This window comes from Crassostrea angulata, chromosome 2 (genome assembly GCF_025612915.1).
Source record: "Crassostrea angulata isolate pt1a10 chromosome 2, ASM2561291v2, whole genome shotgun sequence".
Lineage (NCBI taxonomy): Eukaryota > Metazoa > Mollusca > Bivalvia > Ostreida > Ostreidae > Magallana > Magallana angulata.
Window position 1 is genome coordinate 46,485,245 of NC_069112.1, and position 27,989 is coordinate 46,513,233.

At 30.9% G+C, this 27,989-nt stretch overlaps 1 protein-coding gene and 1 long non-coding RNA gene across 2 annotated transcripts in view; both read right to left on the minus strand.

The window, feature by feature from the left end:
- Nucleotides 1-1,714: 1,714 nt before the first annotated feature.
- On the minus strand, nt 1,715-15,044 carry LOC128174412 (uncharacterized; the record flags this gene model as incomplete). The annotated part of the gene is made up of 8 exons (XM_052839974.1): nt 1,715-3,254; nt 4,233-5,344; nt 5,630-5,988; nt 6,392-6,483; nt 6,568-6,789; nt 7,498-7,563; nt 10,075-10,152; nt 15,029-15,044. Coding segments are annotated over 7 exons (1,893 nt in total), but the record flags the coding sequence as incomplete, so codon positions are not given.
- LOC128170387 (uncharacterized) overlaps nt 15,045-27,989 on the minus strand; it is a 197,717-nt gene continuing 184,772 nt past the window's right edge. Inside the window, exon 4 of the long non-coding RNA XR_008241822.1 lies at nt 15,045-15,085. This is a non-coding gene — a long non-coding RNA (uncharacterized LOC128170387). The remainder of the gene's footprint in view (nt 15,086-27,989) is intronic.

The window sequence follows — 27,989 nt, forward strand, 5'->3', positions numbered from 1 at the left end:
TACATGTTCGCTCAAATCATTTATCGCTATCAGTTTAAACTGAAAGAATGAGAACCAGACTTATTTGATTTTATCACAGGCCTTGACGGTCAGCTTAATACCATAGGCCGTACATAGTCGGACCTGTCAGGGATTATCATGTTTGCATTTTAAGCTTTTTTTTTTTTATAGTCTATAGCCTAATCCTAGACTTATCTTACTTTTACCCCCTCTTATTATTCAAAACTTTGCCCAATGTGTAGTAAATTTTACAAATCCATGAACCTTAAGTAAAAGAACAGAAGAAAATATGTATAAAATTGTATACCTGTTCACTATGTGGCCATATTGGCCCTTTCCAAGAGCATATAAACTTCACAATTTATTACGAAGGGTTCATATACATCATAACTATGCATTTTGTTTACTTCCCCCTGATGTTGAAATAGAGAAGAAGATCTAAGATGATATCATTTTTACAATATGGCCTCAATAATCCTGCCGAAGGGACTGAACTGTTGAGCCAGGGCCATGAATTTCACATTTTTGTCTGTGGGTTTCATGGACATTATCACCATGCATTCAGTTTATCTCCCACAACTGTGAAAATAGAGAATAAGAATAAATTCATTTTCACTATATGGCCATATTGACACGCCCATGGGACTGAACACCAGTCACAGGAGCTATGAATTTCACAATTTTGGTAAAGAATTTCATGGTGATCAGTATCCTGCATTTAGTTTTTCTATAATATATATGCGATTAGAGAAGATGTTTTAAGTTTTGATAAAGTTTTACTGTATTTTCCCCTAATGGGCCTGAACTCCTGAACCAGTGGCAATAAATTTCACAATTTAAGTAGAGAGCTTCTTGAACATCAAAATTTTGCATTTAGTTTTTCTATTTTAATGGAATTAAAGAAACTAATTCTAAGATTAAAAACTGTTTCTCTTAACGGTCATATTAACCCCGCTCTAGGGCCTTACATTACACAGCTATGGTAGAGGGCTTTATGGACACTATCACTATGCATTTAATTTATCTCAGATACATATGGATTTTTTGCATATTCGGCTCCATGAGGCCCCATTGGTGGTAATTTATCTCAGATACATATGGATTTTTTTGCATATTCGGCCCCATGAGGCCCCATTGGTGGTATCGTCATACATTTCACAATTTACATGCACAATGTACGACGGACGACGCTGGACAAAGCCTATTAGGTCACCTGAGTGACTCAGGTGATCTGAAACTGAATTAATCTCGTCTATCATCGTTATAAATGTATACTATTTCATTTTCTGATGATAATTAAAACAATAAAATGATTGGTTCAATTCATTTATCATTCTAACGATTAATCGGTTGATAAGGGCTTCTAGTACTTGAGTAATTGATTGAATATTTTTTGGGAGGGGGGGGGGGGGTTGGAAATCAGTAAGAATTGATAAAATCAAATTCGATAGCTAATTACGAGGCTTCTTTTATTCTATAAATAACTAGTTCCTGAAATGAATTACATGTATGAAAAAGAACTTTAATATTTTTTTTGTTCTAAAGAAGAAATAAAGTTGTTCTTTAGAGTTGCATGTTGCGATGATGTTGATGCATGTAACTAATGAACCGAGAAAAAAAAGTTAACATAACTTAAGAGAAAAACATAAACACAAAAAAACAAGTTCTGATTTATTTCTATTGTAAAATAGAATATAAGTAAGTAGAGCAAAGGTCAATTATACAGAACTTATAAAATCCACCAACACAAAAAAATATATATACATTCATTAAATTGTACATGTAATGTAAATTTTGGTAAATAAGAACATAAGAGATCTGTTGAAGATACATTTAACAAATATAATAAATGTGCATAAAAAATTTATATATTTAAACAATGCGATCAGTAATAAGGACAATATTAGTCACATGAACTTTGGTATGAAATAATGATATGACAACTTCATTTCAATCTCTTTAATCTACATGTATAAAACAACAGGACTTGGTAGCTTTTGCAAACTTTGTGGATTATTTATGTTTCAAAATATTATGTAATTACTAATTCACAAATTTCATTAACTCCTTAATATTAATGCATAAAGATTCTTAATTTGCGATCAAAATGCACGTTTAAATTATACTCTATTCTTTTTAAAAAATACATTTTCTTATATACAGCTTCGGTCAAACAAATGCAAATTCTATTCGTGTGAGTATATGATGTACACTTTTGTTCCCTATAGAACATTATACTGAATCAGAATGAGGTAAAACAGAAAGTCAAAGGAACAGTAAATCATTATCAAGTGCAATACTGAGGACAAGGAACATTGATTTAACATTGTTCAAGTGTCTTATACATGTTCAAGTTCAATCCTACATACAATTTTTAATTATATAAAGTCATAAAAATTAGACATTGTTGGTAAGACAATCTAAGAAAGTATAGAATTGACACAAGAAAGTCAAGTTGTGGGTATCTTGTTAAATGCTGTACTTAGAACTTAAGTACAATTAAAGTTAAAGATCATTTCACTAACACAGTTGTCTGACATTCTCTGATAAAAAGATGAACATGATAAGACAAACTAAAGTAAGCTGTATTTCAGACACCCATTTCCAATTATTATATTTTTTTTATCTAAAAACGTTCTTAAATATTTACACTCCTAAATCTTGGTTGAAGATAACGTGTTGGACGAAATATGAATCAAAGGAACCTACAGAATAAAAATAGTCTCTACAAAGGATATATTATAGAATTTATCGCTTAGATTCACGAAATTTAACTCAAAGGCACTGCATGAAAAAAAGGTGAGCCTAATTGTGTCAAAACAACAAACTATCCGGTATATTCTGCTTCATTGATGATAGATAGAGAAACAGAAAAATAAGTATTAGACTTCAACATAGCGCAGCGTAACATAAAGTAAAAAATAGATTTCGAACAATAAATTTAAATGAATTGTCAGTTTGTTCAAGTTTATCTATTTAGTCATAAAAAAAACCTACCAAAATATGAACCAAATAAAAATTAAAAAAAAAAAAAAATTAGAGTGATAGGAAATTAATGTCGGAATGAATGTTAGAGTTGTAAAGTGGTTAAAAACAATTATAGTGACTAAAAAACAAAATAAAATTGAATGTACAAAAATAACACCTAATAGAACATGTTTTCGTTAATAGTGCTTTGTTTTCACAGGCAATGCGTCCTTCTATTCAACCGTTACAATAATTTGCATAAAAAACTCAAACGTGTCCTAATCTTCCTTAAAGTAGTCCGAGTATCGCACTGCGTCATAATACGGATTTTACAATATTGGTTCGACTTTTACAAAGCGTTTTAGATACCCGGTATTGATTTTGCTCTACATCGCTGTTGTAAACAATGGCAATAATAAGCAATTAGAACGGTAATACATGTATTCTATGAGAGATAGAAATGATAAATGTTGAGAAACTCGATTCTGTTAAAGTAAAATGAAAAACGAAGTGTCTGATTAACCAGGATCTCAGGTATGCTTATATCTTCTTTGTTTAGATGCCCCCCCCCCCCCCCCCCGAAATTTTCTTTTTCTTTTACCAAAACCGGTTTAAATTTATAGACAGAAGCTATTTCGAATTTATTCAATCGTCAATTAATCAATGTTTAAATGATAACTAACATTGTTGACAGATCTAGGCAGAAAACTGTAGCAAAATGTGATTTTTATGGATTTTTTCGTCAGGGTCTACTTGGTTTAGAGCTTATAGCGTGAAAAGTAATCCGTCAACATATAATTTATTTTACCAAATCTTTTTTCTAAGATGTCGATCTATAGAATAAACACCATGAATTTAAGTTTGAGTCCATAAAATAGTAAAAAAATTACCAAACGCAATACTAGCATTGCATTTTTTGTATTCTATTTTGATACATCAGGTCCATAAAGCGTACTTACTTACAAACATTTGCGCAAAATTATTGATGAGATATGGCTTAAATAAATATTTATACTCTATTTTGTATGTTCAGTTCTAATTTTCCCAAAATTGGTAATTATTTTTAGGAAAAACGGACGTCTGACAAATTTCGTAATTGTCAATAATTTTCGCAAGGGGGTACACCCGTCTGAGAGGTGATAACAAACAAACTAGCATGTAAACATGCATATTTTCTTTTGTATATGTATTGCTAAAATGTATATCTATCATTTAAAGCTAAGCTTTTAATGATTGAGCCCATTTAGTGCCGAGTATAGGACTACCTTAAACATCATATCACCTCACCGAAAAAAACCAAGCATCGTTTGTAATCAATCAATTGTTTTCTTCATTTGAATCTTCCGATTCAGATGACGACGATGATAAAGGTAGGGATGATGATAAGTCATTTTTAAATTTTACTTCCAAATCGTCGCCCTGATTTTCTTTAAAAAGTTCAAGAGCTGTGTGTATGCGGCAACAAAGTGAAATACCTTTTGTATCCTGTTCAACACCAGGCGCATTTTTGTTTTCTTTGTCAGGGGTATCAAATTTGATCAATGATGGTTTATTTTCAACGTTTACCTCGTTGTTACGAGTACCTTCTTCCTGAGAACATTTGGATATTTTGCTCTGATCTTCAGCATCTTCGTCCTCGTCATCATCGTACAATGTAAGGTCATTGGCGTATACCATACCAACGACATTGACATAGTTTTGCTGTATACGATTTGGTCTGGAAAATACAAGCGATCCACTATCACCTTCTTCTGAAAAATTCCCGGCTGTGCCTTTCACGAGGAAAATGTTTTCTCGATTGCACTTTTCTGTGACTTTTAAATAAAATTCGGGACTTAAAATTCTTCCATTTGTCACATCTGTTGTTGCTCCTATCTTATGCACTATGTTTTCAAATTCTAAGCTGTTGGAATAAACTTTCGCATTGGTTTTCTTTTTGTCGTCTCTTCTGAGTGCCACATCACATATATCTAAACATGATTCCTTTACCTCAATGGCAGCAAAATCACACCCTTTGTCCCTAGTGGTAAACACACACGCACCGATTTCTCCGAAATTATTTATATAAGCAGGCAAATTTTTTCTCGGAAATAAATGGTTACAAGTCAATGCATATATTTTCTGATCATCGTTAGTTTTTGTAACAAACCCTCCAAGGGTTCCAGCTAAATCATCTTTTGAATGAATTGAGTCCCCTTGCATCATGGTGTGCATTTCTGACCATCTTTTTATTCCTATTTTTAGTTGATATTTTTGGAGGAATGTTTCATTTAACATCATCAATTCATCCCTCAGCTCCTTTTCATCGGTGGTTTTCTTGACAAATACTTTGAATGATGAATTACTCCAAACACCAAATGAGTTGACATCAGGCCTCCTGTTAACAATTATAATTGAAATAGAACTGCACTAAAAGCAAACAAAATATTGATGCTTAAATTGCTGGGTTTTTTTTAAATTATTGTTTTTAATAATCTATTGAACGCAAACGATGTAAAACAATGGATATGTTCATGATTGAAACAACGGCATATATTTATTTTCTACTAATCAAACTGGCATTGACAATTTGCTTGAAATAGAACAACAAAACGTTAAAGGAAGCCATCTTGACATATTCCGTTTTGATTTTAAAAATGAAAAAAATAAAAAAAATATTAACCTAAATAAGTAATCCTTCACATTGTCAGGAACAATAGTTCCTGTACCAGTACACGGTACATCTGTCTTCTTGCTAATGGTAGGCAACAACTTGTTACGAAGAGCCTCTATTTCCGCAATAACATCCGATGCATTTTCCGTGAAACATACACGTTTAAGATCCTCCGACCATTTTTGAAGCATCTCATGAAGCGGTTCCTCTAAGCAAGAGGTGATGATTTCTTCAATTTCATCTTTGTCCTGACCCACGCTAATGATGGACTTGTCGTCTCTGTCCTCGTCTTCCTCCTTATTATCGCAAAAGGTATTTGATCTAATGAAGATCTTGTGTCTTGCCTTTTCCTGACGCAAAGCATTTTTCTTTAAAAGGAAAATCGGTAAATTGATGAAGTAAAGGAACTTAAAACAAAGTTGACAGTTGAAATAAATTCAATATCTTGTTTTATTGTAGTTTGATATTCAGTGGAAAAAAGTGTTTTTTATCTACAGACCAAATATTATTTCTTTTTTCATCAGTCTGGATATATCTAAGCATCACGTAAGTTTACTTGGATTCTTTATTATCTCATCATATTTTAAGGTGGAAAATGTTGAATATTTTTCATTTTAATTTCATCCGTTTTATTAAAACCTTTAAAAAGTAAAAAGTATTACTGAAAAATGTAATCAGTTCCAGGTTGTACAGTTCAATTACTTCAGAAAGTGTAGGTTTTTAATAATTGATAATAGACTTAATAAATAAGCAGAACAATTTGTTACATACCGTCAATTTTGATTTGGAGGATGGTTCACATTCAAAGCAAACAAGTGGGAGTGCTTTCCAAGTATTTTGTTTTTCCGACAGCTGACTTTTCCCTTAACAAAAATTGTCGAATGAACAATAAGGAAAACTGCATTGTTTTCATTCAGCAAGTTAAATGGTATGTAATAATATACTACCTGGTCTTTTCGATATTAGGTTAACATTCTCTTTAGTATAGTCACAAACTATCCCTATTTTGACAATGACATCTTTAGGCATTGGATATGCTAGATCATTCTTTGAAAGCAGCTTTTCAACACGAGTCTTGCAATCCCTCACAAGACTGTAAACATAATGAAAGTGCTCAAAATATTTGCCTTTCCAAATTAGATATTTTATGGATGGTCTTGATGTTGCCTCTGAAAGTATTGAAAGATATATAATCTATTTGTGCAGTCATTTTTAAGCGGTTAGCGTATACACTAAACACTTTATGTCTTGAAAACAAAAGCCAGCAAAATCACTACAAAACAGAGAGAGAGAGAGAGAGAGAGAGAGAGAGAGAGAGAGAGAGAGAGAGAGAGAGAGAGCTTGAACTTATATTTCTCTGATTTCATTGTTTAAATTTTAAGAACACTGTTATTACAATCAACAATATAAATTAAATGCAAGATCCATTTTAAAACGTTCGATAGTATTTCAGTAGAAAGCTGATATGCGTCCAACCGGGTTATCCACAACTTCAAGATAAAAACTTCAAACCTAAACTTTAATGATAAAACTTGTAAAGGAACTCTATAGTACTTCAAACGGAAACCTTAACTCATTTATTCCCAACTTTCTAACCGCTTTCCAGTACTTTCAGAACTTTGATTATTATAAATTATGATTTGATTTTGAATTTGCTTGAAAAGCTCTCTGCGTAGTTTACAATTCGAAGCTAACAATTCGTTATAAGTGAATAACTTTTTGATTTTTTCTCGATCATTAAAAAGTATCACTCATATCGAACAACCAATATCAAATCTACATTGAGATCATACACTTATCCCAGGTTTGTGTGTTTTTAAAGCTTCATTCAATGCCCCCCCCCCCCAAAAAAAAAGATCGCACATACTATAATTTACCTGTAATTTCCGAATTTTCTATGTTTGTCTGATGATCAGGTCTGCTCTCTCTGCTAAATACTCCATCTGCAAATGACACAAAGTTATTTTGAACAATGTGTTACATGTATGAACCCTAGAAATGATTCACAGCAGATACATGAAATTTGATTTTCCTTGTCATTATTTAAGATTTTGATTTTATTCTGATATGAAACTACTTTTGAGATAAAAAATTGTTTTGTAGATGCCTTAAAAGGTTAAAAAGATTAAATTTATGATGATACACTGCTCATTTTATGAATTTAGCGTGTAATTTGCGCATTATTAAAAAAAAAAACGAAGGTAAAAGAAGGTTGGATGACAATCATAAACAAACTAACATTCAGAAACAAAGGTATATTTATTATGAATAAATGACAATCCTTAAAGGTAAATATAAATTTTAACTTCCGAGGAACGTCAATGAGGTTCGAGCTTCAGAGGATCTGATAACGTGACCAATCATTTCCGTAAACTTGATTTTATCATTTTTTTAAATGCTAGATGAATTCGTATGTAAGAGGGTGGAATTCAAATAATTATTATACTTTGATATTTATTAAATGCTTACATAAAAGAAAAAATTGTCTGTGGTGTTGGTTTATTGTCACGCTGCACTTTTTAACTCCCCAGCGCTTGCGTGACAATGAAGCGGAAGGGAAATTTAATATTTTTGGTTTGTTGGGGTATTGAACCGGGTAGCTTTGTTAGTATGTGACTCATACCACTATGCTAAGTCGGATTTATTTCGTTAATAACATTGTATCTTAGTTATAGAAAATACTTTTAGGACTTGTGATATCATAGAAAGAATAGCAATCTGTGTAATTTTTGCCTAGCTCACTGTCATTGGCTAAGAGAAAGGCAAAGAGGGAATATGTAACTTTGGTGAAAAGAAAATTTAACATTCATAATCTGTCCTTACCTAGTTGTGTGTATTTGTTGAATTCTTTGCTTACTGCAATGATAGTAGTGTGTGCAAGTAAATTTTATTATCTATTTGATACGCGGGGGTGTTAAGGAAGCATATGGCCAATCTGCCGTCTTATTTTGACTGTTGTATTCAAAATCGTGAAATTAAATAATTATCTTGAATAAGATCAAAAACTTAGTATTATCCTTTAAAATAGATGTCAGTGCAATAAAATCAGGTAGTACATCACTGCCACATTAGTGCATTATCACGTGACAACTATAAATAGCTTACGTATATTCCTTAACATAAAATGTGATAGAACAACACTACCCCGCGGTTTCCAAAATAAAATAAACATACGAAGTGAAGGCAAAACATCTAAGTTTAATCAAAACCGCTGCTAGAATCCTATGTTTTTCCTTATTAAAAAGTTATTCATCCGGTTCTCGTAAAACCTTCCCATCTTTTTTAACGTTTGCACGGAAAACGGCAAATTGCATTAAAACAACACACAACATGGGATTCTAGCAGCACTTTTCAATTTAAACATTGATCAAACTAACGATACGTATAAAATTTAAAGTTCAATATACACGGGGTAGTGTTGTTCTAGTCAGATTTTTATATCGTAAACAACGACAGAGGAAAGCCTGGCCGAGAAATAAAAGCAAATTTACATACCTTTTAGCGAATGATTGATAAAACTGACATCTCCCCCAGTATTCTTATGTTCAATTCTCAATAAATCACACCACAATACTTTATTAGAGTTCTTAGATTAGTTATATTTTGAATATGTTTACGATGCTTTCCGATCAAATTCACACGACATTCAGCTTTTAGTCATGACGTCATCAATGTGTAAATCTACGTAATACAAACTAATTTCTGGCAAAAATTGTCCTCAGTGTTTTTTATTTGTTTTTGGTCTACGTTTCGTTGCTTATATATTTGAATATGTACATAATAACTAAGATTTGTGATTTCACGGAATTACATGTAACTCAGATTCCATATGCTTCCTTAACACCCCCGCGTATAGAGATAGATAATTTTGTAAAGTTTTTGAATGAGAAATGACAAACCCGTGTGTACCTATGTTTGACAAAAGAAAAAGGCTAATACTATAGATAAATGAGTAATAAAGAGTATTAGGAGTACATGTATAATTATGATATTCACATTGTATATTACAAGTGCAATAAACAGATTTTTGTTCAAATTTTTTGGATCTGTCAACATTTATTTATATATGCTGATAGTGGAAATAAAGAACCTCAACACAATTCAGCGTGTTGCACGTAAATACGGAATACCTTTGTTATAATGATTATTCATATATCATTCGAATTTTTTTTAAATTAAAACGAGACGTACATCAATTTTTTTTCAGTCGTGATCATTTAAATTGTATTGAATTTGAAAAGATCGGCAACTTTGTCACTTGTTTTTACTCAATTTAATGCAAGTTAAAATGTAAATAGATTTCTGAATGCCGTTATAAGATGGTTGATCGTACCAACTACCAGTCTGAAATCACATCTCCCCATTAACCCATACTTAGTCTTCATTGAGATCTTACACTAATCCATAGTTGATATGTTTGAAAAGCTTCATAAATAACCCCCCTAAAATTGTACCAATTAATTCATCTAAAATTTCCTGAATTTGTTGAGATGTCTGATGATATTTCCTTTTCTCTCTGCTGAGTATTTCATCTGAAAATGGAAAAAGACCACTCTGTAGTATGTATGAAGAACTCAAGAAACGATTCTCAACAGATACTTCTTACTTGATTTTAATCATTAAGATTTTAATCTGTCTAACAATTAATTGAAACTTCTATAAGAATACTTCATCTGAAATAAAGAACGTCGTTTATCTATATTCTCAAATTTTAACCTCATATATAAATAACGGTTACATCGATATCAAAATACAGGTGTGCTAAAAATGTTTTCTTTACATGTAACTTAATTTATTGCTAATATAGATACACACCGGGGTACCATTTATTTCTAAATATCAAAACACTTACAGCTTTCAATATGAGACGAGTACAAATATTGAGGCATTCGGCGAAAAAAAAAATTATTAGGGACAATTGAAAGTGCATCTTCGATAAGATTATACCTATTCTATTATTTAAAAAAAATAAAAGGTATTTTGAAATATAATGGATTTTAAAGTGTTATCAAGAAAAAGCCAAACTGGTGTTGATGAATATAGGACTTTATTTAAAACATTCTGTGTAAGCATTAGTTTTATAAAATTGTGAGTTTAAAATTTTATGAATGTTCACTATTCAATGAGGATATCATGTAAAGCTTAAGCTAAGAAGTACGGTTTATTTGTTTAAATACGACAACTCTTTCAACAAACAGATTTTGCCGTAATAATTGCATAGTAATTTAACTAGGATAGAATTGCTTTAATACTACGAAAACTAATTTAAAATTATGCATATTTGAGTAATTGGAATGCGTTGCAAAAATACCTTTTTTCTCGCTGAAAACATATGCTACTGTATTCTTTACAATCGTCATGTCATTAAAAGTAATCTTATAGAAACCTTCATGATAAAAGAAGTGATAATAACTTAATGATCGGTATTCTTATAGGGAGCTTTTATGTATACATTTTTTTATCCATAATGACGTAGACCCCAATGGTCTGTTCATGTTTGTGTCTAAGGTTTACTACCAACCTGTCGCGGTATAAAAATGTATGAAATTTAAACATGATATGGTATAAATATCTATTTGCTTATTTTAAACCAAAGTTGTCAGATTCAAAGTATTTGCCAAATGGTCATCCTGCCTCAAACTTTCCGCCTTGATACTAACTAGTCAAACCGCAGAAGGTCACCCCGATCTGGAAAGTTCTTTTCATAGAAACTAAAATCGCATTGAAATGTTCTATTTTATCTATCAACTTTTTGTATAAATCGAAGTGCGACCAAAGATATCTGCTCGCGATGCATGATGAACTCATCCTACACTTTTCGTTAATTAGTCAACCCGCGCTTTTAGTTACCCCGTCTGGAAAGTTCTATATCATTCACTCATCAGAGGTCGCTCTTCACAAGCAAATGAGAATGAAAACTAAAGTCACCCATTCAATTGGCTCATTTTATTTATTCAACATTTGTCAAATCTTAATTTCTCTGTACACTCTAAATAGGTTTTCATTGAATATATTTACTCTTTTCGTAATCATTCAATATTATTTTATTGCAAGTATATATTTTGATGCTAACTACCCCTGACTTAGATCCGCCAAAGTGTGTCCACCACTTCACTCTCATGTTTGCTATTTTTGGGATTGTTTATCGAAAATGAAAGTAAGTTTTTAATGAATTTCACAATAATAACTTATCAGTTAAAATTCAATTATAGCTTACGGACATTATCCCACCCTTGTTTGAATACTAAAGGTGTAAGCAGTTACTCTTGTGCAGGCGTTTTGTAGTTTATTTGCAATATGTCTTAATTCATAAGTATAGATATAATTAAAATATTTGGTTTTGATTTGTTATATTCTGATATGCTTGCTCGTTGCATATTGAAAAAATAATTTGTAAAAAGTCTACACTATAACCTGTCCTTTAGAATATACATCCTGAAAAGGCTGAGGTCCTGTCATATGAATAAAAATTATGGTTTTAACAAACCTTCATATTAACAATACCAAGATATTTGCATAGTCAATTTACATACTGGGTTATTGGACTTTAAATAAAATTATTCGAAGAGATAAAGTCATTCAAATACATTTTGATAAATACTAGCATATAATAAGGCTGTACTTCTTCTAAGAAAAGGCGCATGAAAAACCGTTCCTTGTAACATTCTATTTCGTATTTCATTTCATTTCAGAAAGATCCTATATCCTCTCAAAATACAATATTATTTTGATTTTGCGTGTTCTTCATGGTATTGTGAAAAAAAAACCAACTTAAGCATAGAGAGCAAGTTACCCAACAACAAAGTAGTAAGATTCATTTTAAGCCGGTGACCTAGAGACAGTGTCTCGGGTAGCATATTGAATTATTTAAATATGTTAGGAGTTGAGTTAGAGTTGTTAAATGAAGACAGACTCAACGATGCTTTTGATATATACCATGGCAATGCACCGGCCTTTCTTAATGACCATTTATACTGAATAACAATATAACGAGAAGTGCAACCAATAAGAATTTTATTATACAATGCAATCAAAGAGTTGAATGCATTGCCTTTGGACGTCAATGAAATTAATTCTAAACAAAAATTTGATAAAGTTTTAAAAACTTTTTTCTCCACCAATCCCAGTGATACTATATGACAGCTTGTCCATTTCCATTTTAATCTTTATTATTGTTATTACTTTTAAGTTATAAAAAATAGCTAAGGAAACACGTCATAATTTAAAACATTATACTATATTCCTATTAAGTATCCTGCCTAAATTCCATTGTGTATGTCTTTAATTTTTGGTTATCAACTTAATTGTTATACATTTATAGGTACTCCACTGGAAATGAGCTTTTTGACAAAGCTTTTATGGGCTGTCCTTCGATAAAAATTATCATCTGTATGACATGTAATCTAAATTTATATATTAATAATTGAACAAATTGATCCTTGTGAAGTTGCATAGTGTCTGTTTTTCTATCTGTTATATCTTTCATATTTTTTATTATGTGTGTTATCATGGAATTCTGTGATTTATTTACGTGAATAAAATGAAATGAAGCTGAACAACAGTTCCTTGTAATATTTTATTTTGTAGCATATGCTATCTCTATATTAATCGTTGAACCCCTTTCTTGGGGCCCAGTATTGATCCTGGATTTAACACTATTTGAGGACCCTTTCATAGTTATTTTACAAACTGTACCATTGTAGCTCTGCAGAAGACAATTTTTGAATATTTTCCATATATGTTTCTGTATTTAAACTTTGAAATCATCTTTGGGCCCTAGTATTAGTCCGGTCGTCACAGCATTAATACTTTAGAATCTACATTTTTTAAGGGTGCATACATAGTAATTTTACAAATGGAGGCATTGTAGTTCTCCAGCAGAAGATTTTTAAACATTTCCCCCCTTTAATTCTATGTTAAACTTTTCTAGGGCTCCAATATTAGATTGAGGGTCACGGCTTTTATAAATTAGAAATCTACACTATTTTACAATGTAGGATGTCTACATAGTAATCTGACAAATTGAGGCATTGTAGTTCTCGAGAAGAAGATTTTTAAAACATTTTCCATTTATATTTCTGCGTTAAAATGTGAACCCATCTTGGGTCCCGAAGTATTCGTTTAGGGGTCACTATTTACAAAAATATTGAATCAACATTATTTAAGGTTGCAATCGTTGTGATATAACAAATTCTAGCTATAACTCTTCTAGAAGAAGATTTTTAAACATTTTAAACATTTTTTTTTCTATTCACGTCTATATTAAACTTTGAACCCCGCCTTGGGCTACAGTTTTGGTTCAGGGGTCACGATTTTAAACATTTTTACACATTTTACATAAAGGAATACTCTTCTTAACTGTGAGGTAACACTAATTACATTTTCTTTCGTATATATATATGCTATAACGTTTTACATCACATAACAATTGACTTAATTTATACGTGTTTGCAGGTATTTGTAGGGAATAATCATGAGAAAAATACCAAGATAGAAACTCTCTGTAGATAATTTGATATTGAAAAAAAAATTACAAAATTTTCAAACATTTAAGCATAAAAAACAGCCAAACTTACCTTGTTCTTATTATATAAAACGGCTCATGATTTCACATTGCCATATCGATGAAGATATTAATCATTTCGTCAAAACACACAATTAACGTATATATGTAACAAGTGTTAAGGTATTCGTTTGAAATATGTTTGAAAATTATGTTAGAATTGTTAAACCAATAAAAATAATAGCTAATGTTACGCTACAATCGATATTTGAGTTATTCCCCTGTGTCCTTAAATTTTGCCTTGAAGAAGCATGGTTTGTCATTCAAAATGATCCCACATTGACATTATAATGCCATATGTGCTTGAAAAAAATAAAATCAGGCTTTTATGTAAGTAAGGCATGTTCAAAACGGAAAACTGGTCCTTATACTTTTGGAAAACATTTCTGATTTTAAAAGTATGCATTATATTTTTTTGTTAATCATATTTGAAATTTCCAGCTAATAATACTTAAAAGAAAACATAAAATCAACAACAACCTATGGATGGCGTTATCATTGATGTGTCTCCAGATACATCTTGAGATTTTTGACTGAGGAATAAGTGAAACCTGTAACTAGGTATCTAGGTAAAAATGCTTTATCTGAATAGCTACTTCTTTTACTATTTTGAACTACCATAAATCAAATCCAAACATGGTCGAGTATTATCCTACTTGATTATATTCCTTATAACTTTTATTGTCATACATATCAAAAACATAATGATATTTAGGGACATGACAGGCAAAGCAGCATATGGACATGACAGCAAACAGAATATCGTCGAAAAAATGATGCAAGACATATTTGTTTGGCTGCTTTGTTTGCAATAATTATAATAAAATACGACATATTACACGTACCTTCAATGTCCTCTTCTCCTCTTCTACATATCCACACCTCCGGGTTTTATGTAGGTCCTGAATAGATGTAATGTAATGTAATGAATATTAATGAATATTATCTGAAACAAGACCATTACCTAAACAATATCAGATATGATATAACAAGATTATATATATATATATATATATATATATATATATATATATATATATATATATATATATATATATATATATATATATATATATATATATATATATATATATATATATATAAATGAAAGCTCTTAACCTATATTGAACGCTTTCGTGTTTTCTTTTATACTTTTTATCTATAACTCGCCGACCACTGTTGATTTTATTGTGTTTATATATATATATATATATATATATATATATACGGTTACCACCTTAGCTGTACCTGAAGTATGTAAAACATAGTGCTTAGCGCCGTCATGATTTTGCAGGCTGTTTTTTAAACAGCCTGCAAGTTCATGCTCTTTGTATTTGAGTGTCGTTTACTTATCCGTAAATCTTTTTCACAAAAAAGAAACTACAATGTTTCAGCTTTCAATTAGTGTATAAATTTTTAATGTAGACAATAATAAAAAAGAGTAATTAGACATCAAAGGTGGGTACCCTCTCGGAGTGTATATCGAATAGGGTAAAAACACTGGCTTGCTGGACTATGCTGATTTTTGTCAATTCTCATTCTTAAATTAGATATATAAGAAGATGCCTGTACTATCTATCTATGTAAGGAATACTATTACATCTTTGATTGAAAGATCTCGCCTTAAATCTCCTGCTTTTATTCATAATCACTGTTTTTCTATTTTACCTGTGCAAGTTTTACAGTTTGTTTTGATGTATATAACTACGCATGCTCAGTGCATCAAAAATGTTATAAAATAGGTCATTACAAAATGGCGTCTATGTTCGCTTCGAAATGCTGTTCTGTTATGTATTTGATGATTCGTTTATGTGTCAATTTAATGTTAAAAATTTCTCTGTGGAGTCATAGTGATTTACCATGAATCATGATTATGATGGATAAACATAAAGATTTCGGTATGGCAAACAGAAGGCTATTCAACTTCTCAAAGATAAGTATTAAATTGTTTATACAAAACGTGTATGTTATACGGTATAGCTCTCCAAAGATATTATGTATATGGGAAAAACATTTTCATGTATTCTTTTTAATCGTCATAATAGTATTGCTTTATTAACTGACAGTGGTATAAATGATAAGCAACATATCTGAATTTATCGACACTCTTTCCCCTTGTAATGTAAACGAATTCAACACCTCATTTTTTTTAAAATTTTGATTGCTGGATAGAAAATACAGTTTCGATTAAATCACTTAATAATGTTATTTGTGTACATAACAAACTAACAAGGAGGACATTTTCTAAACACAGATTATTATTGAAATTAAACAAACGTAAACAAATCCATGGCACAAGCTTGTTTACATAATGAAACTCAAATGTACCCTTGACGGGATTTGGGATTAAGTTAAACAACTAATCAAATCGCTATCTACAAAATAAGCAATATTTTACTCATGTTTAAAACTACACAAAATCAACGATATTAATGAAATGAATATATAAAAAAAGAAACGGCGATTTTTGATTAACATCCAGATAGCTTAAAGAAAAGCAGCCATGAACTCATTATGGTTTATCTAGGTTCAAGTCCTAGTCTGGATAAATTATTGACAAAAATCGTTTCCGTTTTATTTGAGTCTCTTTGCAAAAAAAGAAGATAAATCCTTCTAATTCCACTGAGTTACCGAAAAACCACATTCCAATCGTGCACTTTAAGTGAACCGATGACCCACATAACGTTACCTCCCTTCCATTAGGATTTTGCGTTTCAGCACAAATATATCTCATTAGTTTGTATCAAAGATTATTTTCCAGTAGCAGCATGTTTATATTTACCTTACTAGTTACTAGAAAATACTTCTGATATTAAAACAAAAACATGTACTTTTAGTTTAAATTAGCATTGATCCTTCTTCATTCCTAGCACACGCTCAATATGAATACAACACTGAAAATATATTTTTTCTATCCTAGAAGATCAAAAATACATGCTGGATATTATTTACAAAAGTCATTTATAGAGTATTTATATACAAAGAATTACGGCAAAGATTCCTATTTCAATCTTTTTCAGTTTAACTAAGAAATAAGAAACTGTTTAAAAGTATGAGTTTTTTTTAAAGAAAAAAGACCCTGAGTACAGAAATTGTAATTTTATTATTTGTATATCTTCAGCTTAATTTGGGAGTATATGTAATTTTTATCTGATGATTATATTTTAAGTTACATATTATCATGGCAGATATCTTGCGTACTTGTTTACAATTACACTGATTAAGCATCTATCAATATCTGTTCTTTTAAGGAGGCTGGGGGTCAAAATATAATATAATATAAAACCATCAGATTTATTTCAAAAAATTATAGGCGATTTCTGAAGCTATCAACTACTACTTGATAAAGAAAAAATTCATATATTTTAATATAAAATTTTATCATTTTCTATTATCTTTATATGGAGCTCTTCTTTTAAAGGAGATCAATATTGTCTAAAATGGCAGCCACCCCAGCCCCCTTAAGCAACTAAATAAAACTAAACAATCACTAGAGCTACATTACAAAATTTACTTGATGGGCTAAAAAACATTTTTTCCCATATCATTATTACATTTATTTAATGTTTTTTTCCTTTAAATGAGTACATGAAATGTATATTATGTAACGATATCAAATATCTATATTCTACCTCAAACATAAATTACAAACATACAAAATTCTATATTTATATATGGACAAGCGGGAAATTATGTATAATATAATTGTGGAATGTTGATTAATCAAATCAAATTGAGTGGCTACTAAAATCGTGTTTATAGCACCAACAGTATTTAAAGTCAATTTGTTGCAACATTTAGAAATCTTTTAAATGCACTCTTCATTTCTATCAAGCATCATTCCTCCGCATTTCGAAAGTGATCAAGATTACACTTTACATTCACAATCAGTAAACATCATCAAAATGTATTCATCCCAATCATATACCTCATTGCGGTTGATATTTATTTGTTCGATATATTAGACTATTTTGAGTCTTTTCTAAAACTTTTTCAGATTTTTCATTTCTATCAAGCATATTTTCTATCAAGCATAATTTCTCCGCCTTAAGAAAGTGATCAAGATGACACTTTGCCTTCATCAATCATGACTTATTATATCACAATTTATTCCTCTGAATTATACAACACATTCTTATCAACACTATATAGCTGACAGGTCTCTTCATTAAATTCAAGCAAACTATTTCTATTTTTTTTAAAAATAATGACAAAATATTAAAAATTCATCAGAATAAGATAAAATTCAAAAATTAACAATAAAGATGCCTTGTTTTACAACTTTAAAATACGTGTTTATAATCAATTTCTTCTGTTTTGCGATATAAAGGCAAAAGAAAATTTCATTTCGTGTTCATTGTTTTACAATAAGTTGTTTACAGGCCATTGAATACCCTAGACTTGTTCCATTCAATGAACACCTCTCAAAACAGATTTCATCTACTCATGTGCAGAGTGTAGAATGGAGAAAACATTTCCAAGTAAAATTTGTTACAGAACAAGATTTTTAATTTAGAACAAGCACCTCTCTGCATTAGGAAAGTGATAAATAGACACTTTACATATGACACATTGCAAGCAAACTAATATTACTGTCAGGTCTCTACAATAAATCTCAAGTAAATTGTTTTTATCAAATCCAAGAGATCACATATTGTGGAAAAGACTTTATAGCTGGCATGTCTCTTCAACTAAAATTAAGCAAACTGGTTTATTAAATGTTAGAATTTTATCGCTTAGAATTCATTGGAATAAGTCGCCAATATTCAAAAACCAATAATAAAAATGTCCTGTTTTATTTTTTTTTAATTAAGTGTTACTGATCGATATCTCATGTTTTATCATAAATTTCATATCAAAATCCAAGTTTGTGCCTTTTTAAAGATACATGTATGGGTTCATAGGCCATTGACTACATATGTACATTGAATGTGTTCCGTTTTAAAAATATTATTTGGAAAATATCTTATACACTTTATTTCTTTGTACTATTCGCGTGCTCACGTGCAAATCGGAGTATAAATGGAAATAGAGTCGAATTATTTTGAACATTTTGATATTTTTGTTGTAATCTTTCAGATTTTTTATTTCTTAAAGGTACCTATCCTCTACGTTACGTAAGAGAACAAGATGACATGTTACATTCATCAATCATTACACATTATTAAAACTTATTTCTCTGAATCATATACGACATTGCTATCAACACTATATAGCTGGTCTCTTCATTTAACCTCAAGTAAACTGTATCTATCAAATTTTAGGACTTAATCATTACGAACTCATTAAAAAAAGATGAAAATCAGAATTCAACAATTAAGATGTCACGTTATAACGTATTAAATTAAGTGTTAAAGATCAATACCTCATCTTTTGTGATTAAAAAAGATTAGAAAATCCAATTTTGAGTATATGTAAACGATGAGTGGTACTTTGGCCATTGACTACCCTAAATGTTTACATTCCATAAACCCATTCCATGAACAGATCATGGAAAATATCTCATACATTGTCTGTTTCCATGCAATATCTTTTTGCTCATGTCCAGATCAAAGTTTGGGGGAAATATAAGTTCAATGTGTATTAACATTTTAAATTTTCTGATTAATATTTTAGAATCTTCATTTATAACAAGTACCGATACTCTCTATTGAAAAATAACTTATGCAATGCATTTGTCAATTCATTATTCGTGTGCTCATGCGCAGATCGGAGTAAGATGGAAAAAGGTGTTAGTTCAAACTGTGTGTTTTTTGCGATCAAAACTAAATAACTGGCTGGTCTATTCATTAAACCTCAAGCAAAGTTTCTCTATCAAGTCTTAAGACTTCATCTTTACAAATTCATACAAATAAGATGAAAAATCAGTAATAAATATGTCACTTTGTAACCTATTCATTTGTGTGTGTATGATCAATATTTCATGTGTTGTCAAATAAACGGCATAAGAAAAGCCTTTGTGTTTCCATTTTCATAATGAGTGGTTCACATGCCATTTACTACCCTAGACATTTCATTTCACAAAACATCTTGGGAATTTTTTCATACATTGCTCATTACCCTGCAATATCCGTCAAAGTCCAAACTGTTTGCCCATTTTGAGATTTTCGTTTATCTCGTACATCGTTTATTTTCCAATACTATCAATTTGCTTATGTGCTGATGGGAGTCTGGAGTGAATGTCTTAGTCGAGTCTATAAGGGCATTTTCATCACAGATTCTTTATTTCTAACAAACACAATTGATCCGTATTATGAATTAATCATGATGACAATTTACATTCATCAATCACTACCCATCATCAAGATTTATTTTTTTCAAATTATATAACACATTGCGAACAAAACTTTAAGGCTGTAAAAAATGTCAAGTTTTAACATCTTCGAATAAGGGGTAATTATCCAATATTTTCATATGTTTTATCAATAAATGACATTAAAATTCTTATTTTGTTTTTATTTTTTACAATGAGCGGTTCACTGGCCATTAACGACCCTAAATTTGTTCCATTCTATGAATACGTCTTGAAAAATATTTCATACACTGGATATTTCACTGTAATATCCATATGCTTATGTACAGATTGCGATTTCGAGGAAAATTTCCAAGTCCACTTTGTTACATCATTTCTAGTTTTCTCTACAACTCTTGCAGACTCCAATTTCTTACAAGCTGTAATCCTCCACATTAAAAAGTGATCGAGATGACATTTTACATTCATCAATCATTACATTAAAAAAAAACCACTTTAACTGTTTCTATTCAGAAAGAGGTTTTTTTTATTCGTGTCCACCTTTTTTCTATGCAAAATGAAAAATGAACACAACGCAATAACAAAAATGAACATGAATTTTCTTCATTTTTGGCATAAATTGGTGAACACACTTTTTTTTTTACACAAAAGCACAATGTACAGTATCTTTAAACCTACATATTCCACAAAAACAGTCAAAATATTGGTGATTCCATCAATTTTATTCGTCGAATATCTCATAATAAACTTGGTGGGTCCATCAATTATAAAGTATTGGCGATTCTATCTTTTTGATCAGCATCAAATATCTTATTCACACAAGATCCTGGTCATTCAACAAAATCAACTGTGAATTTGTCCATATACAGTTTTGCATTTCATTCAAAGAACTGGTGAACCCACCAATAAATCAATTATAGAGCATATGACAAAAACAAGAACCTTTCGAATGCCTAAAAATCAGGAATTCTTTAAACATTGTTTGGTGATTCCACCAAAGGTAAAAGAGGTAAAATTATCTAGTCAATAAAGAACCGCTACACAATCTGAGTTTTATTTGCCATTGATAAAACAAGTGTGTTTGGGGTTTTTAATTATTTTGTGCATACACTAGCTTTGTAATCTATTTTAGGTAATAGGTCTTCGTAGATCCACCAAGTACTTATGAATTTAAATTGAAAATGCTTGTTTTGGTGAGTCCACCTAGGTAAATCATTTCACTAGTCTACATAAGCGAATGTTAAGAATACTTGTCTTGCATAGAAGCTAAAAATTGTATCTATTTGGTTGCCTAACCAATTTTATATTCAACACAGCGATTTATTAACAGCTTTTAACTTTTTAACATTCTTGGTGGGTCCACCAATTTGGAACTCTTGTTTCATTTCACATTTCGTATGGTTTTATATTGGTGGATCCACCAAGTATTGAAATAGCGACAAGTTCTCAAAATAACAGAATATAATCATAATAGAAAGGTTGAGATTTAAAACGTGTACGGGTACGCGTACGCGAGTTAAAACTATACGTACCCGTTTTCGTAATTTATTGGTTAAGATTTCTTAACTTGTAGGATATAAACGTGTAGGTAAATTGACGCAGTTTTGTGACATGAATTCTTGAATTTTGTTTAGTTAATTTCAAATAAATGGTAAATTTCCCATAAATATTCATGGAAATGAAGCATTAAATTTATATAATGCATTACAAGAATACATTCACTCATCAATAATATGTTATTTGTTGTAAAAAGCTACACGTTTGTAATTACGTGTAGACGACGCTCTACAAATTTAGAGAACGTGTAGAAACCATGTCGTCACAAAAACGTATGACATAATACGCGAAGAATTTAGGTGATTCCCATAGTTCACGTACACATCCCCATACACGTTTGAAATCTCAACCTCTCTAATATATCTGATAAAAGCAAAAAATACCATCACAAACTCATTAAGAGCAATTTATGAATGATTGCAGGTGTTGTAAATAAACAATTCACCGTCCTTATTCACAATTTCAATAACTTCGTTCAATATTATCCAGTAGAAAATCACCGATGCTATGATATGGTCATATTTGAAAGTGTTCTCGAATTATCGACACATGCATCATTTCTCTATCCTCTCAGGCTTCTAGAGAGAGGTGATGCCAGAGGGGTTTCATGTGTAATCAACACAACGATTTGTGAAAGAAGTCCAATGCTAATGACTTTAATGTAAAAATATGAAGATTAAATCATTAACTCTCTCTTCTTGATCTGAAAAACTTTAATTAATCCGCCCATGTACAGAGAAAATAAACGAAAATGTTGCCACATAAAGTCAATGTTTAGGGCATTTTCATATAAGCGATGACGTTTTAAATAAGCAGCAAAAAGTTTGTAAAAACGAAATCAAGAACTTTGTTTAATATCTAAGCAATGACACACTCATCAATCATCAATATGTAATCAATAAATATTGAAAAATTGCAAGGCTTTAACGATATGAAAATAATATTTCCTAATTTTATTTTACTGCCGATATAGTTTTACATACATGTATGTACCGTATATCAGGTTTTTTCCGCGTCATGTTTTTTTCCGCGAATCAGAGCCTAAAACGGTATACAAAATTTACGCGAATCAAATTTTCACTATTTCAAAGTCACATTGAAAATATAATTTACGATTTTTTAAACATGTGAGGTGAGAGGGGAAAATTATCTCAATAATCGCTCTTTCGGACAATGAAACCAAGTAAACGATTTCCTAAAAGGGGAAGGAAAGTCAAAAACATAATTTATTTATTTTAATAAAGTGGTGTAAATTATCACATGTGGTCATGCTGTTTTGAAAATAAAATACGTAATTAAGCTTTAATGAATGATTGAAGTTGGAGAAATCGTATTTACTGGAGGCTGACATGATGTAGAACTCTTTTGTATTATAAACAAAAAAAATTTAATTATTTTGACGTCACACCATCTATTCCGGTTTGGTTTACATATACAAATGAATGTACACAGTGCTCTAAGTATAATTAACGCTGGTTCATACCTTTCTGTTACTCAAATAATCGACTAAACAAAATTGATAATGTTTGAGTTCACACGTCAATCTAAAGAATAAATACATGTATCATTGTATGCATAAATATATGCATTTTTATAAGTAAATGACAGCTGTTAATCTGCTATCATTCAAAGTTGAAAACGACCTCGATTAAATTTTTTATTCCAAGTCAAGTTCTTCGCTAACTGAATAAATATTATAATTGTAATCGGGATGTTTAAAATTCATTCTTTAAAGTCGGAATTACCATGACGAATAGATGGTGTGACGTCATAGATTAAAGTTCAATGGCAGCCCCCATGGCGGCGGGAAATTTAAATTAAGCGATCGATTTTCTTGATTTATTCATTGTTTCGGGGTTTTTAATGAAAATAAATACGATTTACAATTATAGTAGATGATAATTAATTGATTTATTGTACAACATATTTTTAGTTTCCTTTCCCTTTAATGTGAAACCATTACTGATAATTATTTTCAGAGACGCAAACAGTCATAGATAAATAGATCATGTACCGTTACATATACCAGTAGCTCAGGTATATCTAGACATCAGTTTACGCAAGGAAAGTGACCGTTTTAATTAGCTTGTCAATGGATTGATAAATAAACAACGAGGCTTACAAATCTATTATCTGGCGCTTGTTCTCCGAACCCGCAATTTCTACCTCTAACTAAACTAACTGAACATAGTTCACCATAATTTACCTACATATTTACTTTATCAGGAAAGAGAAAAAACAAAACTTTGTATCAAATTTACTCTGATTTATTTTCCGCGATTCGGAAATCGTCGCGAACAAAGCGGAAACTGGATACACGCGGAAAAAAACTGATATACGGTATTGTTTCATTCCTGTTTCATGTAATGAAAGTATACATTTTTAAACTAAAGAACCCCTCCAAATATTCAGGGGCCAGAAAGAAATTGTTCTTCATGGCATTTACAGGATTAAATAGGATAATGCATTTTTTTTCACTTAAATTTCTTTTTTTTTTTTTTTTGGTTATATCAACATATCTTAAGAACAGAATTCAAGCCTTCCTTAGCACATTGAATTGTGCTTGATCATGACCAAACGCCTCCTTCCGTGCCTGCTTCACCCGAGGTTTGTAGGAAATGCGAGAAAGGAGTAATAATGGCACCTACCGAGTGCCTACTAGACAAACGAAAAAGCTTTCATTCAATACATACAAATATTCTATCTGCCGTGTGGTTATTCCAATGTCAACAGACCTTGCAACCAACCTACAAGGCAACTTGTCATCTAACACCTGGCTGATGTACTTGGCAATGCCACTTAGTCAAACAAAAAGACAATGCAACTTATCGCTGCACAGTATTCCACCTATTGTTACATGGTAATCAAATTTGACAGATCATACCGTAGTGATATTCTTTGTCTGTGTCCATGTAATATGTATCTAATATTCACTTTAAGGAATATTAGACCAGCAAATCTTAAGCTTTCAGTATTCATTCTTACACTACCACTTTTTTATAGAAATACAAACAATCAATATGGTGACAACATCTGGCATTTGAATCCAAAAATCATCGTACTACGTATTATGGAGTGTTTCTGGCTAGGAAACTGTAATAATAACAGTTCTATATTCACATCCACAAAGTATGATTACCTCAAATTTTAACAGAAATTCATTGGACTTTATAGCCATGTAGATGATGAAATGACTGAAATATACCCAACCCTCTTAACCTACATCGACCTAAAAAAAAATTACGATCTGCACGAAATGATCATGTACTAAATGAACATGTAATTCTTATTTCTAACTCCTACAATTCCCCCGCAGTAGGAAAGTGATCCAGACGACATATCTTATTCATCAATCATAACATATCATCAAAATTTAACCCTTTGAATCATATTCCTGATTGCCATCACGCTATATAGCTAGAAGGTCTCTTTATTTATATTCCAGTAGACTTTTTTTTTTATCAAATTGTTATATTTAATAATGTCAAATTCATCCATATAAGATGAAACTCAGAAACTAACAATGAAGATGTCATGTTTTAACACCTTGAAATAATTATTATTGATCAATATATCATGTTTCAACTGACTTCGAAATTCAAACTTTTTCTCAACAAATGGTTGTAGAGAGGACACCAATGAACCCGGGCCCCTTCATATTTTTTTCAGATTTTTAAATCTTCAAAATATTTAGTCTGCGCCTGCGTAGTTCGACAGCTGTTCAGAGGGATTAAAAATGCGTTGTCCTGTTCTTGTATGCATATTTTACAAACAAAAAGACATGTAGGACTTCATATGAATTGCTTTTATATCTTTTGGCAACATTTTGGCCAGTTTCAGGCAGAAACAAGACATCTTATCCTCAAATGTACAAGATGGCCGCAAATCCCCCTTAAACATTTTGTTTTTTCTCTTATAATATTTTAGATTATAGAGTAAAAGGGGAAAAACGCCAAACTGTTTTAATATTTTGAGTTTTTGGATAAAAACTAAATACGTGTTGCTGGTGGGTCTCTTCAATAAACCTCAAGCAAATCGCTTCTATCTTAGGATTTTATCATTTCAAACCCATCCAAATAAAATAAAAGTCAGAAATTAAAAATCAAAATGTCATGTTTTAGCATAATAAACTGAGTGTCTATGATCAATATCTCAAGTGTTGTCAAAAACGGCGTTTCAACATTCCTCATGTATGCTCTTTTTAACAATAAGTAGTTTACTGGCCATTTAGTACTCTAGCTGTGTTCCATTTCATGAGCACATTATGGAAACTATCTTATCAACCATTTTTCATGCACTATCCGTGTTCATGTGCAGATGGACGTTTTTGGGGGAAAGCCATGTCCAAACTGTTTCAACACTTGGAGTTTTCTGATGCAAATCTTCCTCTTCCAGATTCTTCATTTTAATAAGTACAAGTTAAATTCAGAATTCAACAATGAAAATGTCACGTTTTAAAACTTTAAAATACGTGCTAACGATCAATATGTTCTATCATTAAAAAGGCCAAAAACCGTTTTGTGTTCACCTTTTCCCACTGAGTTGTTCACAGGCCATTGACTACCCTAAAGGTGTTCCGGATCCATTCCATGAACACATCGTGTAAAATATCTCACACACTGCCTATTACCATATACAATGCATGTGCTTATGTGCAAATTGGAGTTTGGACAAACAAAAGTATAATTCCATTCTGTTTGAACATTTTCAGTTAGCTGTTAAATTCTTTCAGATTCTTCTTTTCTAACAAGCAACGTTCCTTTGCATTATAAACGAATTTGATATGCCACTTTACATTCATTAATTATTGCGCATCACCTAAAACTGTTCTTTCGAAACATATACCACATTGCAATCAAATACTAAATACTTAGCAGGTCTCTTCAATAAATCTCAAGAAAGTTGTTTCTTTTAAAATTTAGCATTTTATAATTATAAAGTCAAGGAAACACGATAAAATTCAAAAAACAACAATAAAAAAATTCTTGTTTTAACCTATTAAATTGAGTGCTAATGACCAATATCTCATGATTTGTTACATTAATTGCATACTAAAATAGAATTCGCGCTCATTTTTTTTTTCAAAAAGTGTTAAACAGGCCATTGACTACCATAACTATGTTCTATTCTATAAACACATATTAGAAAATTTCCCTGTAACATCCATGTGCCAATGTAAAGACGAGAGTTTGGAGGGAATATATCTTAAACCAATCTATTCGAAGATTTTTATTTCAGATTTCCTCCGTTCCTCCGTTTAGAAAGGTGATATTGATTAACCTTCATCAATCATTATAAATCATCTAAATTTTTATCTTAAAATAAAACACATTGCAATCAAACCTTGATAGCTAGCCGTTCTCTTCAATTAACCTTAAGCAAACTGTTTCTATCAAATCTTATCATTATAAACTCATCGGGATAAAATAACATTCAGATATTAACTATAAAGATGTTCTGTTTAACTCTCTAAAATAAGTGTTAATGATTATTATCTTAAAGGTACTTGGTCCGATTTTATATCAAATTTTGTTTAAGCTTTTTAACGATGGTTATTGGTCAATTAAGCAATATTTCAATTAGAATTGAAGTACAAGATTATTTAACAAAACAAATCTGATAAAACGGGTATCGCGTTATTAATTTCTCCTCATTTTAAAATTTGACCTGATGTCGATGCGGGAATGACTGTATTACGACTTTGACATTCTTGATTCCTTCTCTATTGTTTTAGTAGTTCGTGTTACTCTGCTGTAATTTCTATTTTGTTTTATAGATTTTTGAGATGGTTGCCGGTTTGTTATTGTCATTTTTTGATTTAAGTAAAGGTCCTAATGGTTTGGAATATCAAAAATAAACCTGTCAACATTTTGTTCACTTTTATTTGAGAAGTCTGCTTTGTAAATCAAAGTACTGAAAGTACTAAAAACCGCTAACCTAGCTTGGTTCTAAGAAAATTTACTGTGTGCAAGCGTAGGCGGAAATGAGCCTTATTG